Genomic DNA, 16,351 nt, shown 5'->3' on the forward strand with positions numbered 1-16,351 from the left:
CCCAGGGCTCCCTGCTGGGTGCTGGGGTTTTCACTCTGCCCAGGGCTCCCTGCTGGGTGCTGGGGTTTTCACTCTGCCCAGGGCTCCCTGCTGGGCACTGGGGTTTTCACTCTGCCCAGGGCTCCCTGCTGCTGGGCTCTGGTGGATCCTGCTGCACATGTGCCTGGTCCCGTGGTCAGTGTGGATGCAGAAGCAACACAGGCACCTCCACCGAGCCCAGCCTTTCCAGCAGGTGAGGAGGGTGGGGCTCACTAGGACTCTTTGCTGTCTCCTCCTCCAGCACTTTCTGTGAAATGTCTGGGCAGCGAGCTGGTCGCCTTACAGACCACACCCTAGCCCTGGGCCCCAGCCTTCCCATTTGCCTCCCAGGTCCCCACTGTGCTGACGACACTGCTGGGCACGGGGTCTTCCCTTCACCAGGTGAAGGCAGCTCTTGGCCAGAAGCCGGTGCGTTTCAGGGCCAACCCCCACCGTTATGGAAACATGGGTGAGCCAGGGGTGAGGCCTCTCCGTGAGGAGCGCCATAGACATCACCGTTCTTGCTAAGGCTCCACAGCTTTTCCTAAGTGTCTCTCAGTGTGTTGAGTACCTTGGTTGGTTTCCAGAGCCCTGGGATGGTTGCTTATGAGTTTTGTCTGGTTCAATCTGTGTCTTTGAGGAGCCCGTCCAAGCCCTGCCACGCCTTCACGGAGGTCTTCAGTGATGGTTTCGTAATCTGGTTTACATTTCTACTCTCCGAACAACAGGAACTGATACGCAAGGAAATGAAGATCACAGCAGATTCGGGACCACGTTCCCTTGCTCTGAGTTTTTGGGCAGACGCTTGCCTGAGCCTCTCCCACGTGCAGTTAATCCCCTCCATGCAAGAGAGGGTGAAACCACGTGGAAGGCCACTGAGCTGAATTGCAGACTGAGCGTGAGTGACGGTGCCCCACGGGGATCAACTTCGGCCACCACGGGGCGCCATCGCTGCTACTCCCCAACCAAGCTGCTGCCTGAAAGGCCTTCAGCAAAAACGCACACGATTTGTTCCACTCCCACCAGGTCCCAGACAGGGTCTACAGGATGAGATTGTTGTGACGGGACACGTCATGCTGCAGAAGTGACTGGAACCAAGCTGCTAGACAGTAGTTACAAACGTGATTTTTGAACTCAAATTAAAGAATGTCTTTGTTGCTCTACATTGTTGATGAAGCAGGTGCGGCCGTATTGCTGACACTGCTGGCCTCACCTCATTCACATGCTGTGAATGCTGCCAAAGATCTCATGATTCGTGCAGCGTAATCCATTCATTCCTGCAGCATAATTCATTCATTCACGTCATTTACATTAGGTCAGGTGTGGAAGACTGGGACCAGATACGTTTAACTTACTCGACAAAGATCAAATTTATTGGTGATCAACTGGCACAAAACCTCAAGTCTTCTGATTTCCAAAAAATCAGTGATGTAGGAAGACTGTGTGGAGACCCTTCTCTGGGCTATTTATGCCATCAGCTGTGGTCATCTCCCAGCAGGGAAATAGTTAGCAAAGTGCCTCTGCGTCTGCTCTACAGTAATCCAGTGTGGCGCTGGGTGTCGTCACCGTCTCTCAGACAGGAGGCGTTTCCGTGCCCAGTCCTCCCAGCTGTGGCCTCTGGAACGGCACTGACACAGCCCTGTGCTCACACACAAGCTGCTTCTTATGCTTATTTTCCTTTCTGGACCTTCCATTTTATTTTTAGATCAAAGTGTGAACCGGTATCATCACGATGAGGGTGGAAATTTCAATCAGGATGTGGCTGGTGGAATGTGTTCAATGCCGTTCATCACAGGCTGTTCAGTTTTATAAAACTGCGGATGTTTTCAACAAAAAGAACCAAGTCTCCCTCAGCCCCTGAGACTGAGAATTTGGAGCACTCCAAGCTCTTACGGCACCTGCCATCTGCGTATTAATTTTAACATTTGCATTTTTGACTCAAAGTTAACAATGATTCTCACTGTCCATGTACCCTGGAGGGGACGAGGCAGGTATCAGGGCTGCCAGAGCACAGACGGCACAAAGGCAGGCTGGGAATGACCCCCGCTGCGTCCACCGCCCTTTGCAGGGCCTGTGAGGAGGGGGAAGCAGTTCCAGCCTCAGCCTCCCACCGCCAGCCTCGGTCCGCTCTTTCGATGGGTTTTCTTATATTTTCACTGCATTTGGGAGAACATCTGAGAAATATCAGGATCAAAGGAAAATATGAACCTTCCTGAGCAACTGCAATGCCTTTTGTCTGCCTTTGAGGATAAACGTGGTTGGCTGGGAGCGTGCTTGGGTTTGGTGTGCAGGGTTCTGCCGCATCTTCCTAAATGTGCCTCCCTGTGACTGAGGAGGGTCTGGGCAGGGAAGGTCTGGGCCAGGTCTGGGGCCCTGGAAAGCGGCACTGCAGTGCCCTGATCTGGGAGAGGAATTCCAGGCATCATCTTCATCAGCTCACATTTGGACTGAGGGACGTTTGTTAGCAGGACCATGTGACAGTGACGTGGTTTAGTGGCCGTGGCCGTCCCCGGGGGCCGCTGTAATGAAACGTGGCTGAGGGTGCAGACTAAGCCACAGACACTCCCTTCCCACAGTTCTGGAGGCTGGAAGTCCGAGACCAGGGGGCCGGCAGGTTCACTGTCTGGGGAGGACTTGCTGGTACCTGGGTGGCGTCTTCTCACCATGTCCTCACGAGGCAGAAGCGGAGAGAGCTCTCTGGGGCCTCTTTTACAAGGGCACTGACCTCATTCACAAGGGCTCTGCCTTCACAACCCAACAACCTCCCAAAGGCCCCACTTTCTAATATCATCACCCCCCAAGGTAGACTTCAACCTGTGAAACCTGTGAAATCTAGGGGGACACAAACATTTAACACACAGCATTCTGCCTCTGTCCTCCCCCGCCCAATTCAGGTCCTACTCATATTCCAAGCACATTCTTCCCTTCCAAACAGTCCCAAAGTCTTAACTCATTCCACCATCAATTCAGCATCGAAGGCCCAGAGTCTCCTCTAACGATCACCTAAATCAGGCATGAGGGAGACTCAAGGTACAACTCATTCTGAGGGAAACTGCTCTCCAGCTGTGAAACTGTGAAGTCAAACAGTTCACGTGCTTCCAAAGTACAGAAGTGGGACAGGCACAGGACGGATGTTCCCGCTCCGGAAGGGAGAGAGTGGCAAGAAAAGTGGCTGCCCGAGACGTCCAAAACTTTAGGCCTGAGAATAATCTTCTTCGAGTCAGAGCTCTTGTCCAGCCCCACTGAGGTGGAAGGTCACACCCCTAGAGCTTTGATGGGGAGGTCAGGTCCCGGGGCTTGGGAAAAACACCTCCAGGATGGGCATCTCTCCGGGAGAATCCTCGGCCTTCTGAGTAGCTGGAACTGCAGGTGCATAGCACCACACCTGGCTACATTTTTTAAAAAATTCTTGTAGAGACAGAGTTTTGCTTTGTTGCCCAAGCTGGTCTGGAACTCCTGGCCTCAAGTGATCCTCCCATCTGTGCTTCCCCAAAATGCTGGGATTGCAGGTATGAGTCACTATGCCTGGCCTCAGTTATACTTCTTTAAAAATAAAATTAATAGTTGCCCCAGGTTCTGCAATATACGTTTACATTTAATCCAAGTCCATTTTCAGATAACAGTATGCCACATCACCAGTATTGTCAGTAACTTATAGTAATGAAGGAATCCTAATTCCTCCCCATCCATGATATCATTGCTCCAATCCATTCACTTGTATGTGGGACAGGTAAGCATACCTATAAATATATAATATATACATGTATATGTATATATGCATGCATTAGAAAATATACTTTTCGCTGGGTGCAGTGGCTCAAGCCTGTAATCCCAGCACTTTGGGAGGCCGAGATGGGCGGATCACAAGGTCAGGAGATCGAAACCATCCTAGCTAACACGGTGAAACCCCATGTCTACTAAAAAATATGAAAAACTAGCCGGGCGAGGTGGCGGGCGCCTGTAGTCCCAGCTACTCAGGAGGCTGATGCAGGAGAATGGCGTGAACCTGGGGGGCGGAGCTTGCAGTGAGCCGAGATCACGCCACTGCACTCCAGCCTGGCCTGGGTGACAGAGCGAGACTCCATCTCAAAAAACAAACAAAAAAAAAGAAAATACACTTTTCTATTGTTGTTCTAAACAAGCTGTACCATTAGGTCAAATAAGAATGAGAAAAATGTTTTTATTTTACCTTCACTGATTGCTTCTTTGATGCTCTTTGTTTTGTTATGTGGATCCAAGTTTTTGACCTGTATTATTTTCATTCTCTATAGGAAACTTTTATTCTAAAGTTTCTTGAGAGGCCAGTCTATGGGCAGCAGATTCCCTCAACTTTTGTTTGTCTGAGAAAATGTTTATTTCTCCTTCATTTTTGAAAGATAATTTCACAAAGAACAGAATTCTAGGTTGGTGGTTTTCTTCTCTTAGCAGTCTCTTTCAATATTCCACTCTCATTTTGTTGTGTGGTTTCTGGGGACACGTCAGGCGCTGTTCTTATCTTTGCTCCTCTGGCAGTCAGGTGTTTCTTTTTCTTCTGGTTTCATTCAGAACTTTTTCTTTATCTTTGATTTTCTTTAGCTTGAAAATGATAGGTCTGGATGCCTGAATTTGTGGTTTGGTGCCCGACATTAATTTGGGAAAACTTTTCAGTCATCATTGTTTCAAATATTTTTTCTGTTCCTTTCCCTGTTTATTCTCCTCTGGTTTTCACATAGTTCTGAATATTTTATTGGCTTTTTGTTCAGCCTTTGTCTCTTTCTGTTTCAGTTTTTTTGCAGCCTTGAGCTCGGAGGTTCCAGCAGTGTCCACTCACAAGCCTGACCAAGCCCTTCACTCCTGTCATCGTGCTTTGATTGACAACTCCTGTCATGGTGCTTTTGCTGACAGCTCCTCTCAAGGTGCTTTGGTTGACTGACAGCTCCTGTCATGGTGCTTTGATTGACAGCTCCTATCATGGTGCTTGTGGTTGGCAGCTCCTATCATGGTGCTTGTGGTTGGCAGCTCCTATCATGGTGCTTGTGGTTGGCAGCTCCTGTCATGGTGCTTTGATTGACAGCTCCTGTCACGGTGCTTGTTGCTGACTGACAGCTCCTGGTCTTTTTGGCTGTTTATTCGGATTTCCGCCTGTCTGCTTACGTTGTCCATGGTTTTTTGTGATGTTAATTTATCCATGAGAGCCCTTAGCAGATTAATCACAGGTGTTTTAAATTTCTGGTCTGAGAATTAAAGCATCCCTGTGGTATCTGAGTCTGGTCACGATGTTTGAACTGTTTCTTTAAACTGCCTTTTGCTTTGCGGTGTGCCTTGTAATGCTGTGTTTATAGCCCACATGATATAATGAGTAACAGAAATGGCTGCAAAGCAGCTTTTAGTGGCATGGGCTGCTGAGATATGGGGAGGGGAAGCTGGACCAGCCTCAGCCTTCCAGAGCCTGTGCCCCGGGGCAGGTCAGTTCTGTGTCCCCCTTGGGTGGTACGGGATGGGTGGGGGGCTGTTGGGTCCTGATGGGACCCTGTGGTTTACACTCTGTTACCTGTTGTCTCTGGAGGGCAGGCCTTGCTAAAGAGAACCTCAGGCTCTGGCAGATCCAAGTTTTTGACCTGTATTATTTTTCTTCTCTGTAGGAAACTTATTCTAAAGTTTCTCGAGAGGCCAGTCTACGAGCAGCAGGTTCCCTCTTCCCTCCCCTGCCAGAAGCATGAGGGTTTTTCTCTACTATTCACTGTGAGAATCTGGTGCAGCTCTCGGAAGTAAAACTCACACCAGTTTTGGACTCAGTGAGACAGGGTCCCCTGAAGCTTTAACGCACAGACTGGCCCACACCAAGTGTGCAGCAGGGTGTGAATCCCAGCTCCAGCCCCTGTCCTGGTGCCAGGCCCTGTGGGTCACCGCTCTGGAAAGTGTCGATTCTCTGTGCCCACCTGTTTAGGAGGCGGTGGTTTGCACTGTGACTTCACTTCTTCACCAGATCTACAAAGGGTTGCTGATTTTTCAGTTTGTTCAGCTTTTTACTTGTTATTAGGACACAGTGGCGACTTCCAAACTCCTTGCATCCCCAAACCAGGAAAAGGAAGCCAGCTGATGTACATGCTGGTGCTGATGTTGTTCGTGTGATGATGTCACACGATTACGTGATAAACGTGATCACACGAGTAGTGACTTGTGTTCAGGCATCTAGAGCGGCGGCATTTTAGTTGCTTCCCAGTTTTCCACGGAGCACTGGCGCTAGGGTCATTATGTTTCTAATGCTTGAATTAATTAGTGTCTTCATACAACAGATTTATAAATATCAAGTTATTTTAACCAGATAACAGCAATCTTGCTAACATGCACAAGCCAGTGTACTTAACACCTTGCATGGACTCTTACAGCCCTTGGAGGACACAAGCTGTGTCCAGTACTGTGGTCCAGGAATCCACAGGGGCCTCTGCAGACCCCGTACCCAGCACTGTGGTCCAGGCAACCACAGTGGGGCCTCTGCAGATCCCGTACCCAGCACCGTGGTCCAGGCAACCACAGTGGGGCCCACAGGGGCCTCTGCAGATTCCCCCAGAGCCGTTTTCTGCACCCCCACCCCTCCCAAATTGTGCAGTGATGCTCTTGCTGGTGGTTTCAGCCGGGCCAGGCCCCTGAGTGCGTGGAGGGTGCTGGGGGAAAGGTGCAGAGTCAGGGAGCAGGTTTCACCCACAGTTCTCTTCCTCTGGTTTCGCCCACGCTGTCTTCCTCTGGGCCAGGCTTGTGCATCCCCCAGTCATCACTCCAGCATGGGGCTCTGCATGAGCCATGCCCTCGGCTCCTGGGTCACCCTCTCCCTGGGTGCTGGCAGCACCCCCTTGGGTTCCTCACCCCCACCTGCACCTTTGCTGGCTCCCCATCCTCTTGTGACTGGGTTTTAGGTGCCATCGGCTTTGCCGAAACTCTGAACAAAACACCAGGCAGAGCTCAGACCAGGCCGGCCAGGGCAGCCCGGGAAGGCACCAAGGCCAGATGGGAATGCCTGACTCCAGTGAGCTTCTAGGTCCAAATGGCATCCTGCTGTTCAACCAGCACAGTTTTAAACAGGGTGAGCTGCGTAAGTGAGAGGAGAATCCCTCTAAAATCATCACCATGATGTTCCCGTGGGAACCCACGCCTGTGGCTTGGTACACGCTTTCTACAACATTTTCTTTGAGTATAAAATGAGATCACATGTGCAACTGATCAGTATTCATATCTAGAAACTTAACGCATGTTTATCAAAAACAAACAAAAACATTCTTTAATGGAATTCATCATTCTAACCAAGCATCCCTCATGTATTTAAATCAAATGCTCTCTGAAGACATACGTGCTTCAGAAATAAGTGGAGTTTAACTCTTTAATTCTAAACAAAAATGGCAAATGCAAAAGTTTCTGAAAGGAAATTGTTATCAATAAACTTCTCATTGACAGGTCATTTTGGGCTGTGATGATCTATCTGGACCCCAATCAGAAGGCACAGGTTACAGAATTCCAGAGACCATCTGAACAGCCCAGGGACAATATAATTGGTTTTTATTTGTTCCCATTTTCAATTTAATTGTGTAGAAAATGTAAGATTATTTAGATATCCTGAGTTAGGATATTATGCTTGGTTGCTTAGATTTTAGTAGCAGGATTGACAAACAAAGGGAAATAAGGATTTGACTAATCTTTAATATTGGGCATTAATTCCTGAAGATATTATTTTAAAACCAGTTATAGCAAATAAGCAGATGGAAAACCCTACTTTAGGTCACTCTTATACATCACCAAAGACCATGACTTACTGAAACAGATCATTTATTCAGCAATAATCGGTTTTGATTGTTGAATTTTAAGAGTGATTGTGGAGATGGTAAAGCTATTGGCTAACTGTAGATATTACGGCAAATTGATCTGATGTCTGAGGACAGAACTGAGATTTTCCTATGTCTCCAGTAAGTAAAAACTGTAAAGTGTCAGATGTGAGTAGGCTCCGATCGTTAGCACCAAACCCATCGATCCTTACCACCCCTTCAGGTAAACCCTTCATCCAGCTTTGCCACGACACAGACCCTCAGTCCCCATCTGTTAAGAGAGCTGGAATCACACCACCTCTTAATTACACGTCTCAGAGCTGAGCTTCAACCCTGCAATTCTGCCTCACTCTTCAGGTGCATTGCTGTATCAGGGTTTGAACTTCTGAAGGATGGCTGAAGGTACTGTACGTTCAAAGAGAAAAGTTATTTCCATTTATTAGAGAAAACACATCTTCAGACTTGAGAAAATAAAGCGAGGATAAATCTTTGTGGCTGTCCACTCATTCATAATTGTCTTACTCATGAGAATCCAGGCCCGCTTTGGAAGATTCAAAGCCAGGTTTGAATATAGGGTACACCAGACTCTACGTATTGTTTTTTTCTAGACAATCGTTATTTGGTGTAAGAGATAAGACCATCACACTAATAAGTTCCAAAATCTAGGTCACCAGGTTCCTCAGAACATATTTGATTCCATTTATTTATCTATAAGAGCAATTGTTCTGTCTGAGAGCTTAAGGAAATAGCTACAGTTATATATAACTTTCAGAATGCAATTTCTTAAAATTCAAATAAGTTGCATTTATATAAGACCCGAATATATTTAAAACAAATATAAATACATTAAATATTCTTTTAACAGAAACAAGATTTATGAAATGACACATTTGTATGCTACTTCTCATGAAATATTAAAGCAGATGACAGCGTCAGAATGTGTATTTGGAATGTGTATTTTAAGGGCTCCTTAGAAAAGTGACTGATTCTGGGCAGGGACGGGTAATGCCCAGGCTGAGCTGGGAGCACCTTCTGATGACACCAGACAAGAAAGCACTTTGGTGCTTGAAAGGACTCACCTAAGGGATTCTCATGTGCAGATGTGGAGCCGTTTGAACATAGGAAACGGTAACAACCACAATGGGTCCCATGGGAGCATTAAACCATCAGCATCTTACAGTCAGAGGGAGGAGGAGGGAGGGCGTTCTGACGGGAGGACATTGAGGGCCCTGGCTGTAAAAACGCTAACGATAGAGATTTGCCGTCCTCTAGACCCAGTGCAGTCACTGACCCAGGTGAGGATCCCAGCGGGCGCTGAGACTGTTGCATACGCTGCTTCCTGAGCAAGATGTTCACAGGCTCTCAGAATCAGACCGCCCTTATTAGTTACTTGCAAAGAGAAAAGTCACTTCCTTCCCCACATGATCAGAATTAATGTCAACAGGAGTGGTGTGTCTGAGTCTGTGCCTCATGAGCCACGATAAAAGGCCCAAAAGCCCATTCATGTCGTGTTCTTGCCAAAAACATGTGGCCAACCCTGGCCATGAGGGACCCTCAGACAAACCCAGAACATGCCAGGGGCTATGGGTCCCCCGACTTAGACACTTCAAAACATCAAAACCATGAGCCAAAACCACAAGATGGGCTCTGTCCTGTATTTGGGGAGAAATTTAAATATGGCTATATCCCATATATTATTATTGGCTTGGTGTCAACAATGATATTCTAGTCACTTTGGAGAAGGTCTGTTTTTAGGAGATGTGCAGTGAGTTTAGGATGAAGGATGGTGAAGTCTACAGCTTTATTCAAATGGCCCCACAACTACCAGCCATATGTGTGCATGTCTGCGCATCTGTGTGTGCATAGGTGGTATGAATGTGTGTGCATCTGTGCCATGTGCATACACACGTGTGGGTGTGTGTGAATGCATGGATGTGCACACCTGTGTACAAAGAGAGAGTGTGACAGAGCCAAAGACCAGCGACTCCGGGCTCACAGGTGAAAGCTACACCATCTGTGCATTGTTTGGTGTAGTCAACACAAAGGTTTAAATTTTTTCCCCCCAAATTTAGAAACCTTAAGTTTTCCTTTTAGGGAAATGAAATACAAAATCTTTTCTCAAACAAGCAAATAAAAATACTAATTAGCGTATTTTGCTTCCATTGGACTAACGATGGAATGGGCAGCTCGAGAGCCCTTTTTGCCTTTTGGCCTCTAATCCCACCAAATAGAGCCCTGCTTTCAGAATGGGAGGCCAACAGCCTAGGCTGATTTCCTTAATATCTCTTGTCATTAGGGTTCAAAATTGCTAGTAGTTTTAAATAAAATTTGCATTTGATATCATAAGCATTGAATGATATGTTTTTCATTATAGGAGCTGCTATTTATATCTTCTCTCTTGAAAGGGACATATTGGATATGAACTCCAAGTCTGGCTCAGTGGGTTCAGCGGCAGGAACGGTGACAGTAGCCACACAGCAGCCTTGGAGTGGCCGCTCACCTGAGGCCTCACAGTGGGCACCGCCCTGGTGGCCGCGGGACGGAGGCATCTCCAGGCCTGTTTACAGACACAAAACCGAGGCTGGCAGTGAGGAATCTCGCAGGTGCTTAGGACCAAAAGGCTCATTTGCGAATCATCCTGCGAGATCAGTCTTAAGTCTCCGTTCACAGGTGTGGTCGGACAGTCCTCGCCTTGGGGGCTGCACAATAGTGGTGACACCTCCTGGGATGTACTGTGCTCCCACGGCGAGCTCTCGCTCTCTGTCCATGGTCCTGTTTGGTGAGGACTCCTGGGCTCAGACACCAGTCCCCAGGGTTACTCCGTTAGGCAGGGCAATGACCTGCTAACTCAGGGCTCACTGGAGTAGAAGATGATAGACAGGAAGCCCTGCTCGTCATGCTCATTGATCCAATTACTACAGAATAGAAGAGCCTCCTTCCTTGACCTCAGTGTGGTGAACTGTGATTATGTGATGAAAATGCACAGAATGGGAAGGTGGGGCACATCCAATAAAGGGCTCATTTCACTGCTGCCTTCCTGTTCTGCAGTGCGTGGAACTCGGGGTCTCTAATGTTGGAGGCTTAAGCAGGGCTGCTGTTGGGCTTAAGTTGTGACTTCCTTTGACACGTGATGGAGGCTTGGATGCGGAGTTTTTGCTCAGGCTCCAGGTAGAAGGAAGCTTAACTCAGGCTCTGGGGCCTCTCTCCACCCCTAGCATGGGAGAATGCATCAGGATCATGTAACCATGTGGTGCCGTTGACTGAATACCAAGAACAGGCCCAAAGTGAGGGCTTCTGGCTGGATTTAAAAGGTCCAGAGGGGCTGATGGAATCCTTCATCCAAGGCACTTAAACGTATTATTTGCAGGGTAAGAACAATATCAGGACACTTGGAAAGTTTTGTCAGTTTTGATTCTCTTTCTAAAATGCAAATTTAAATTTCCACCTGGGAAAACTATTCAATACTCAATTGATTTTCGAAACAGGGATTGGAGCACTCCAGGATGCTCTGTGCTCACAGAACTGGAGGCGCGGAGGCTCTCCCAGACCAGGCAGTGATCAGGTGTAAACCCGGGTCCCTCGTGCACCTCTGAGGCCGGACTCCAGCACTGACAGCTGTCAGGATGATTGGCATGGCGCTGAGAATGCCGCCGTTGCTTGGAATTTTAATGCTAAATCGATGCCTTGTTAATGGAACTTTTTGCGTGGAAGTTACATGACTGTATTTTGCTTCGTGTTATTAAGTAACAATTAAACTAGGAGTCGAAAGGCGCCTGTCAGAGTGACCCCGGTGAAAGGCGCCTGTCAGAGTGACCCCGGTGAAAGGCGCCTCTGACCTTGGTGAAAGGCGCCTGTCAGAGTGACCCTGGTGAAAGGCGCCTGTCAGAGTGACCCCGGTGAAAGGCGCCTCTGACCTTGGTGAAAGGCGCCTGTCAGAGTGACCCTGGTGAAAGGCACCTCTGACCTTGGTGAAAGGCGCCTGTCAGAGTGACCCCGGTGAAAGGCGCCTGTCAGAGTGACCCCGGTGAAAGGCGCCTGTCAGAGTGACCCTGGTGAAAGGCGCCTGTCAGAGTGACCCTGGTGAAAGGCGCCTGTCAGAGTGACCCTGGTGAAAGGCGCCTGTCAGAGTGACCCTGGTGAAAGACGCCTCTGACCTTGGTGAAAGGCGCCTGTCAGAGTGACGCTGGTGAAAGGCGCCTCTTTCATCAATGTGATCCTCATGGGAAAAAATGACCCTCAAAACAGAAATCCCGGGGACGCCGACGGAGAGTTCTCACAGAAGTGTTTTCCTGCTTTTGATGGACATGAGCAAAATTTAAATCTTTACTTTTTTCACTGAACTGTTTTTTTAAATTTAAGTGAATTATTTACACTGTAATGATATGGTTATTTTTAAAGCTGAAATTTGGTTGCAGCTTTACACCAACCCACCTCAGCCTGCAGGGGCCGGAGTGAGGGCTCTGGCCGGACGACCATCCCCAAGCTGGGCCTTCCCAGCCCGTGGCTGCCACCTCCACCGTCCTGCAGTGATGTCCAGAGTCTCCACGTAGAAATCCCCACAGAGCGATTCTGATCCACGTTGGAGGTTAGAACAACTGTCCGTGGAAGACAGAAATGCCTACATGATGGAGAGGTCCCATGCACACACATATACACGCAAACACATGCACACACGTACACACAGGCACACACTCATAGACACACACACATGCAAACACCCTTGCACATACACGCACACAGCCCTCAATTTACAAATATTTTAGAAAAAATTCCATTTCACATGTGATCCAAAGTATGCCACGAGGACTGGAGGCTGTGGCGGCTCATTCGGCTTCCTGAGCATCCCGGCCTCCTGGCTGCCGGGGCCAGTGGGTTCTGCAGGAACAAACCTCACCCCCCTCCCAGGGTGTCCACCCCACCCCTCACCCAGGCTTAGGATCCTGTTGAGCCGTCTCAGATTGATCAGGAAACATGGGGTCTTCTTGCTCTTTACATTTGTTTTCTGTTTTTATTGTGAAGTTGGGAAGCTGAGCATTTTACCATTTGTCAGACCCTTCTCACCGCTCGCCGACTCACAGGCTCAGAGAACTTTCAGCTGCGTCCACGCGTCCTCCTCACTCACGGCGCTGCCTCTGTGTTTTAATAGTAACCCGAATTTACACGCGTCCTCCTCACTCACGGCGCTGCAGATAACCGAGGTGCCCTTGACTCTGACTTCGTGAATGGCGTTTGATATTGGTGTCTGGGGATGTCCTCACATCCTGATATTATAACGCTTTGTGCCAAGTATTTTCAACGTTGATAGAGATTTTTAAAAGGGGATCCTTGAGGAGTCTGTCTTGTTCTGGGAAACCGACGCCCAGGCTGCCTCCCGAGTCCGTGCGTGGCCTTCCCGCCTACCCCACCCTCTGTGCCCCAAGCCAGGGCTGCAGGAAGGGGAGGGAGCGGCCGGAACCACCGTGGCCCCCACACCCCCCCCCCGGCGCACGCTCCTCTGACTGCGACTCCGGGGGTCTCACCCTTGCGGTTCTCGTCCTGTGCGTCCTCAGCGTGTGTTTTACGGTGAAACTCTGTGACCTGGAGATTAGGCATAAAGCTCACGCGTTGTTTTCCAAACACAAGCCTCACAGAAACGCCCTGGTCAGGGCGCTGGGCTGGTGCTGAGACATTTAGAGTGGCCTGGTACCAGGGAAGGCCTCGGGACCGGAGCCTCGTACCAGGGAAGGCCTCGGGACCGGAGCCTCGTACCAGGGAAGGCCTCGGAACCGGAGCCTCGTACCAGGGAAGGCCTCGGGACTGGAGCCTCTGCGGGGAAGGCCCTGGGACCGGAGCCTCTGCGGGGAGTGGGGCAGCCGGGCAGCCAGACAGCATCTCCCTCTCAGAAAGTGCACCCGCCTGGCCGGCTCGCAGGCCTCAGAACAGCGTGACCAGGAGGGAAACGGGGGCAGAGGCAGAGGCTTTGCTGAGCTGAGGCCTCACCTGGCTCCCGCCGGGGCCTAGACCTGTGAGACCCTGTGGTCAGGGCTGGAGGCCGTCCCCGGCCACTGCCACAGCCCCAGGACAGCTGGAGGGAGTTCCCATCTCCTGCCTCCTGATGGGGTGTGCCCTGGTCCCTCCTTCAAGCCGCTGCAACGAAACAGCACAGGTCCGGCGGCTTATCAAGGACGGAGACTCGCTTCTCAGCCCGGGGTCAGGGCGTGGCAAACCTGGTGTCAGGTGGACGTCCAGGCCACTGCCTGGTGGTTACCTCTCCCCGGTCTCTTCCACAAGGACACCCGTCCCGTCATGGGCTCCGCCCTGAGACCCCAACACCTCCGAAAGGCTCCACCTCCAAAACCATTGTCTGGGGGTTAAATTTCAACGTAGGGACCCGGGGGTCCGTGGCTGCGACACCGTCTCAGTCCGAGTCATCTGCGAGCCGCTTTGCCTGGGGAGCGGGTGGGCTGGGGACGGGAGATTGAAGAGAGGAGAGGGGCAGAGACCCCGGGGAGGGAGGGTCCTGCCTGCAGCCCGTTCTCCTTGGAGGGGCAGACCCCGGCCACTGAGCCCCCTCTCTTGCAGGGCTTTCTGGGAAACGCGAATGCGGACAGCGTGGTACAGCACAGGCTGCAGCCGCCCCTGGAGGCCCGGCACCTGCGCTTCCTGCCCGTGGCCTGGAACCCAGACAGCAGGATTGGGATGCGCGTGGAGGCCTACGGATGTGCCCACAGTGAGTGCTTGGCCCCGGGGCACGGGGCACAGGACCGGCCCCTGCGAGTCTGCTCAGCCCACAGCCTGCTGCCTGCGGCTCTCTCCGTCTCTCTGTTTCTCTCTCTGTGTCTCTGTCTTTCTCTTTCTCTGTCTCTCTCTCTTTCTCGCTCTCAGTTTCTTTGTCTCTCTGTCTCTCTCTCTCTTTGTCTCTCTCTGCATCCAGTTATGCCACAACCCCCTCATGGCCTGTCTGCCCGGGTGCTGAAGTCTAGGGGTGGCCTCTCTGACCGGGTGCTGAGGTCTGGGGGTGACCTCTCTGACCGGGTGCTGAGGTCCGGGGGTGGCCTCTCTGACCGGGTGCTGAGGCCCTGAGGGTGGCCTCTCTGGCCGGGTGCTGAGGTCCCAGGGGTGGCCTCTCTGACCGGGTGCTGAGGTCTGGGGGTGGCCTCTCTGACCGGGTGCTGAGGTCCCAGGGGTGGCCTATCTGGTGGGGCGCTGAGGTCCGGGGGTGGCCTGCCTGCGACCGGTGGCGGCTGTGCTATCGCTCACTCACCACATCCACGTCTGTCGGGAGCTGGTGATGGGAAGAGAATGTTCTGGGTTGATGTGGAAGATCAGTGCACAGTGTTTTCTTCACAAGGAAGGAGCGGAGCTGGGACTGTGCAAACCAGAGTGAGAAACGGCAGGGGGGGACCCAGTGGCTCAGTGGAGGGAGGAGAGGCTGCTTCTCAGGGCCCAAGGGGGGCTTGCAGCTGTGAAAAGCAACAGAACAGACTGTCCTGTCCCAGGAGAATCTGACGTGGGGGTGCCCGGAGCTGAGCCTCACTGGGACTGTTGGGACAGACGCCCCGAGAAGGGCCGGCAGTGCTGATGTTCCCGGCCCCCCGCAGCAGGCTCAGACGTCCTTCCTGGCCTGGCCACCGGCTCAGGGACATTGAGCCATTTTTTCCTCCTCTGACCACCTCCACACACCCCTGGACACCTCTGAGTCCACAAGGCGCTCCCTCCAGCTGAGACGCCCACATGCAGGGTCTCTTGGATCTGGGATCATGTGGCTGTGGCTTCCCCGCCCCGTCGGCACATCCGTGCTCCTTGTTCCCGGGCAGAGCGCCCGTTGGGGAGGAGGGACCTCGGGCCGCTCGCTCTCAGCCCGTGACTCCCTGGCTGCATGAGCAGACGGCACCCTCAGGGCCCAGGATCAGAAAACCCCTAAATTCAGCAACTGTGCTGCCGGCAACGTGGGAGTTGGCAAAAGGGAGTTCGGAAGACAGTGCACCAGCAGGACTCTGCAAGACGCCCCGGGACGGCTCCGGGAGGTAGAAATGCCAGGTCTTGCCACAGCTGGAGAGGAGACCAGCTCTTCCCACTTCACCCTCCAACCCCACTGCAGGACCCGTCCTCCGTGCGTTGTACTGAGCTGGGAGAATGCCTCGTGCTGCTCACTGCCCCCCAGGTTTCCATGCTCATCCTCGCCCCGGAAGATGTGGAGGAAACAGCTCCCCCAGCCTCAGTCCCGTCCAGCTCACCCAGCCTCGGTCCTGCGCACGCTGCTGTTTCCAGGCCCATCCTTAGCACTGGGATAAACCCAGCGGCATCTCGGGCCCTGGAGGCCCAGCGGGGAGGGGGACATCCCCTGGGTCTCACCTCTGTGGCTTCTCCTGAGGGCTCTGTGGGTCTCCCACGCCCCTTCCGCATCACACCCCAGGCTTCCTCGTACACGCTTTGGATTCCTGGTGTTGAAGAAGAGTGTATCCTGCACCTTGCTGGGAAGGCGAAGAGACGTCCTGCAGGACAATTATAACGGGAAACACCTTGCTGGGACGGCGAGCAGGTGTCCTGCAGGGCGATTA

The 16,351-nt window shown here is 51.4% G+C and overlaps 1 protein-coding gene across 1 annotated transcript in view; it reads left to right on the forward strand.

Moving 5' to 3' along the window:
• Window positions 1-16,351, forward strand: part of LOC105552798 (contactin-associated protein-like 4) — a 193,941-nt gene that overhangs the window by 63,134 nt on the left and 114,456 nt on the right. The window contains exon 4 of the mRNA XM_011998554.1: window positions 14,373-14,520. Within this exon, the coding sequence (XP_011853944.1) occupies window positions 14,373-14,520 (148 nt within the window). The remainder of the gene's footprint in view (window positions 1-14,372; window positions 14,521-16,351) is intronic.

The sequence above is a fragment of the Mandrillus leucophaeus genome, unplaced genomic scaffold, assembly GCF_000951045.1.
Source record: "Mandrillus leucophaeus isolate KB7577 unplaced genomic scaffold, Mleu.le_1.0 Scaffold575, whole genome shotgun sequence".
Taxonomy (NCBI): domain Eukaryota; kingdom Metazoa; phylum Chordata; class Mammalia; order Primates; family Cercopithecidae; genus Mandrillus; species Mandrillus leucophaeus.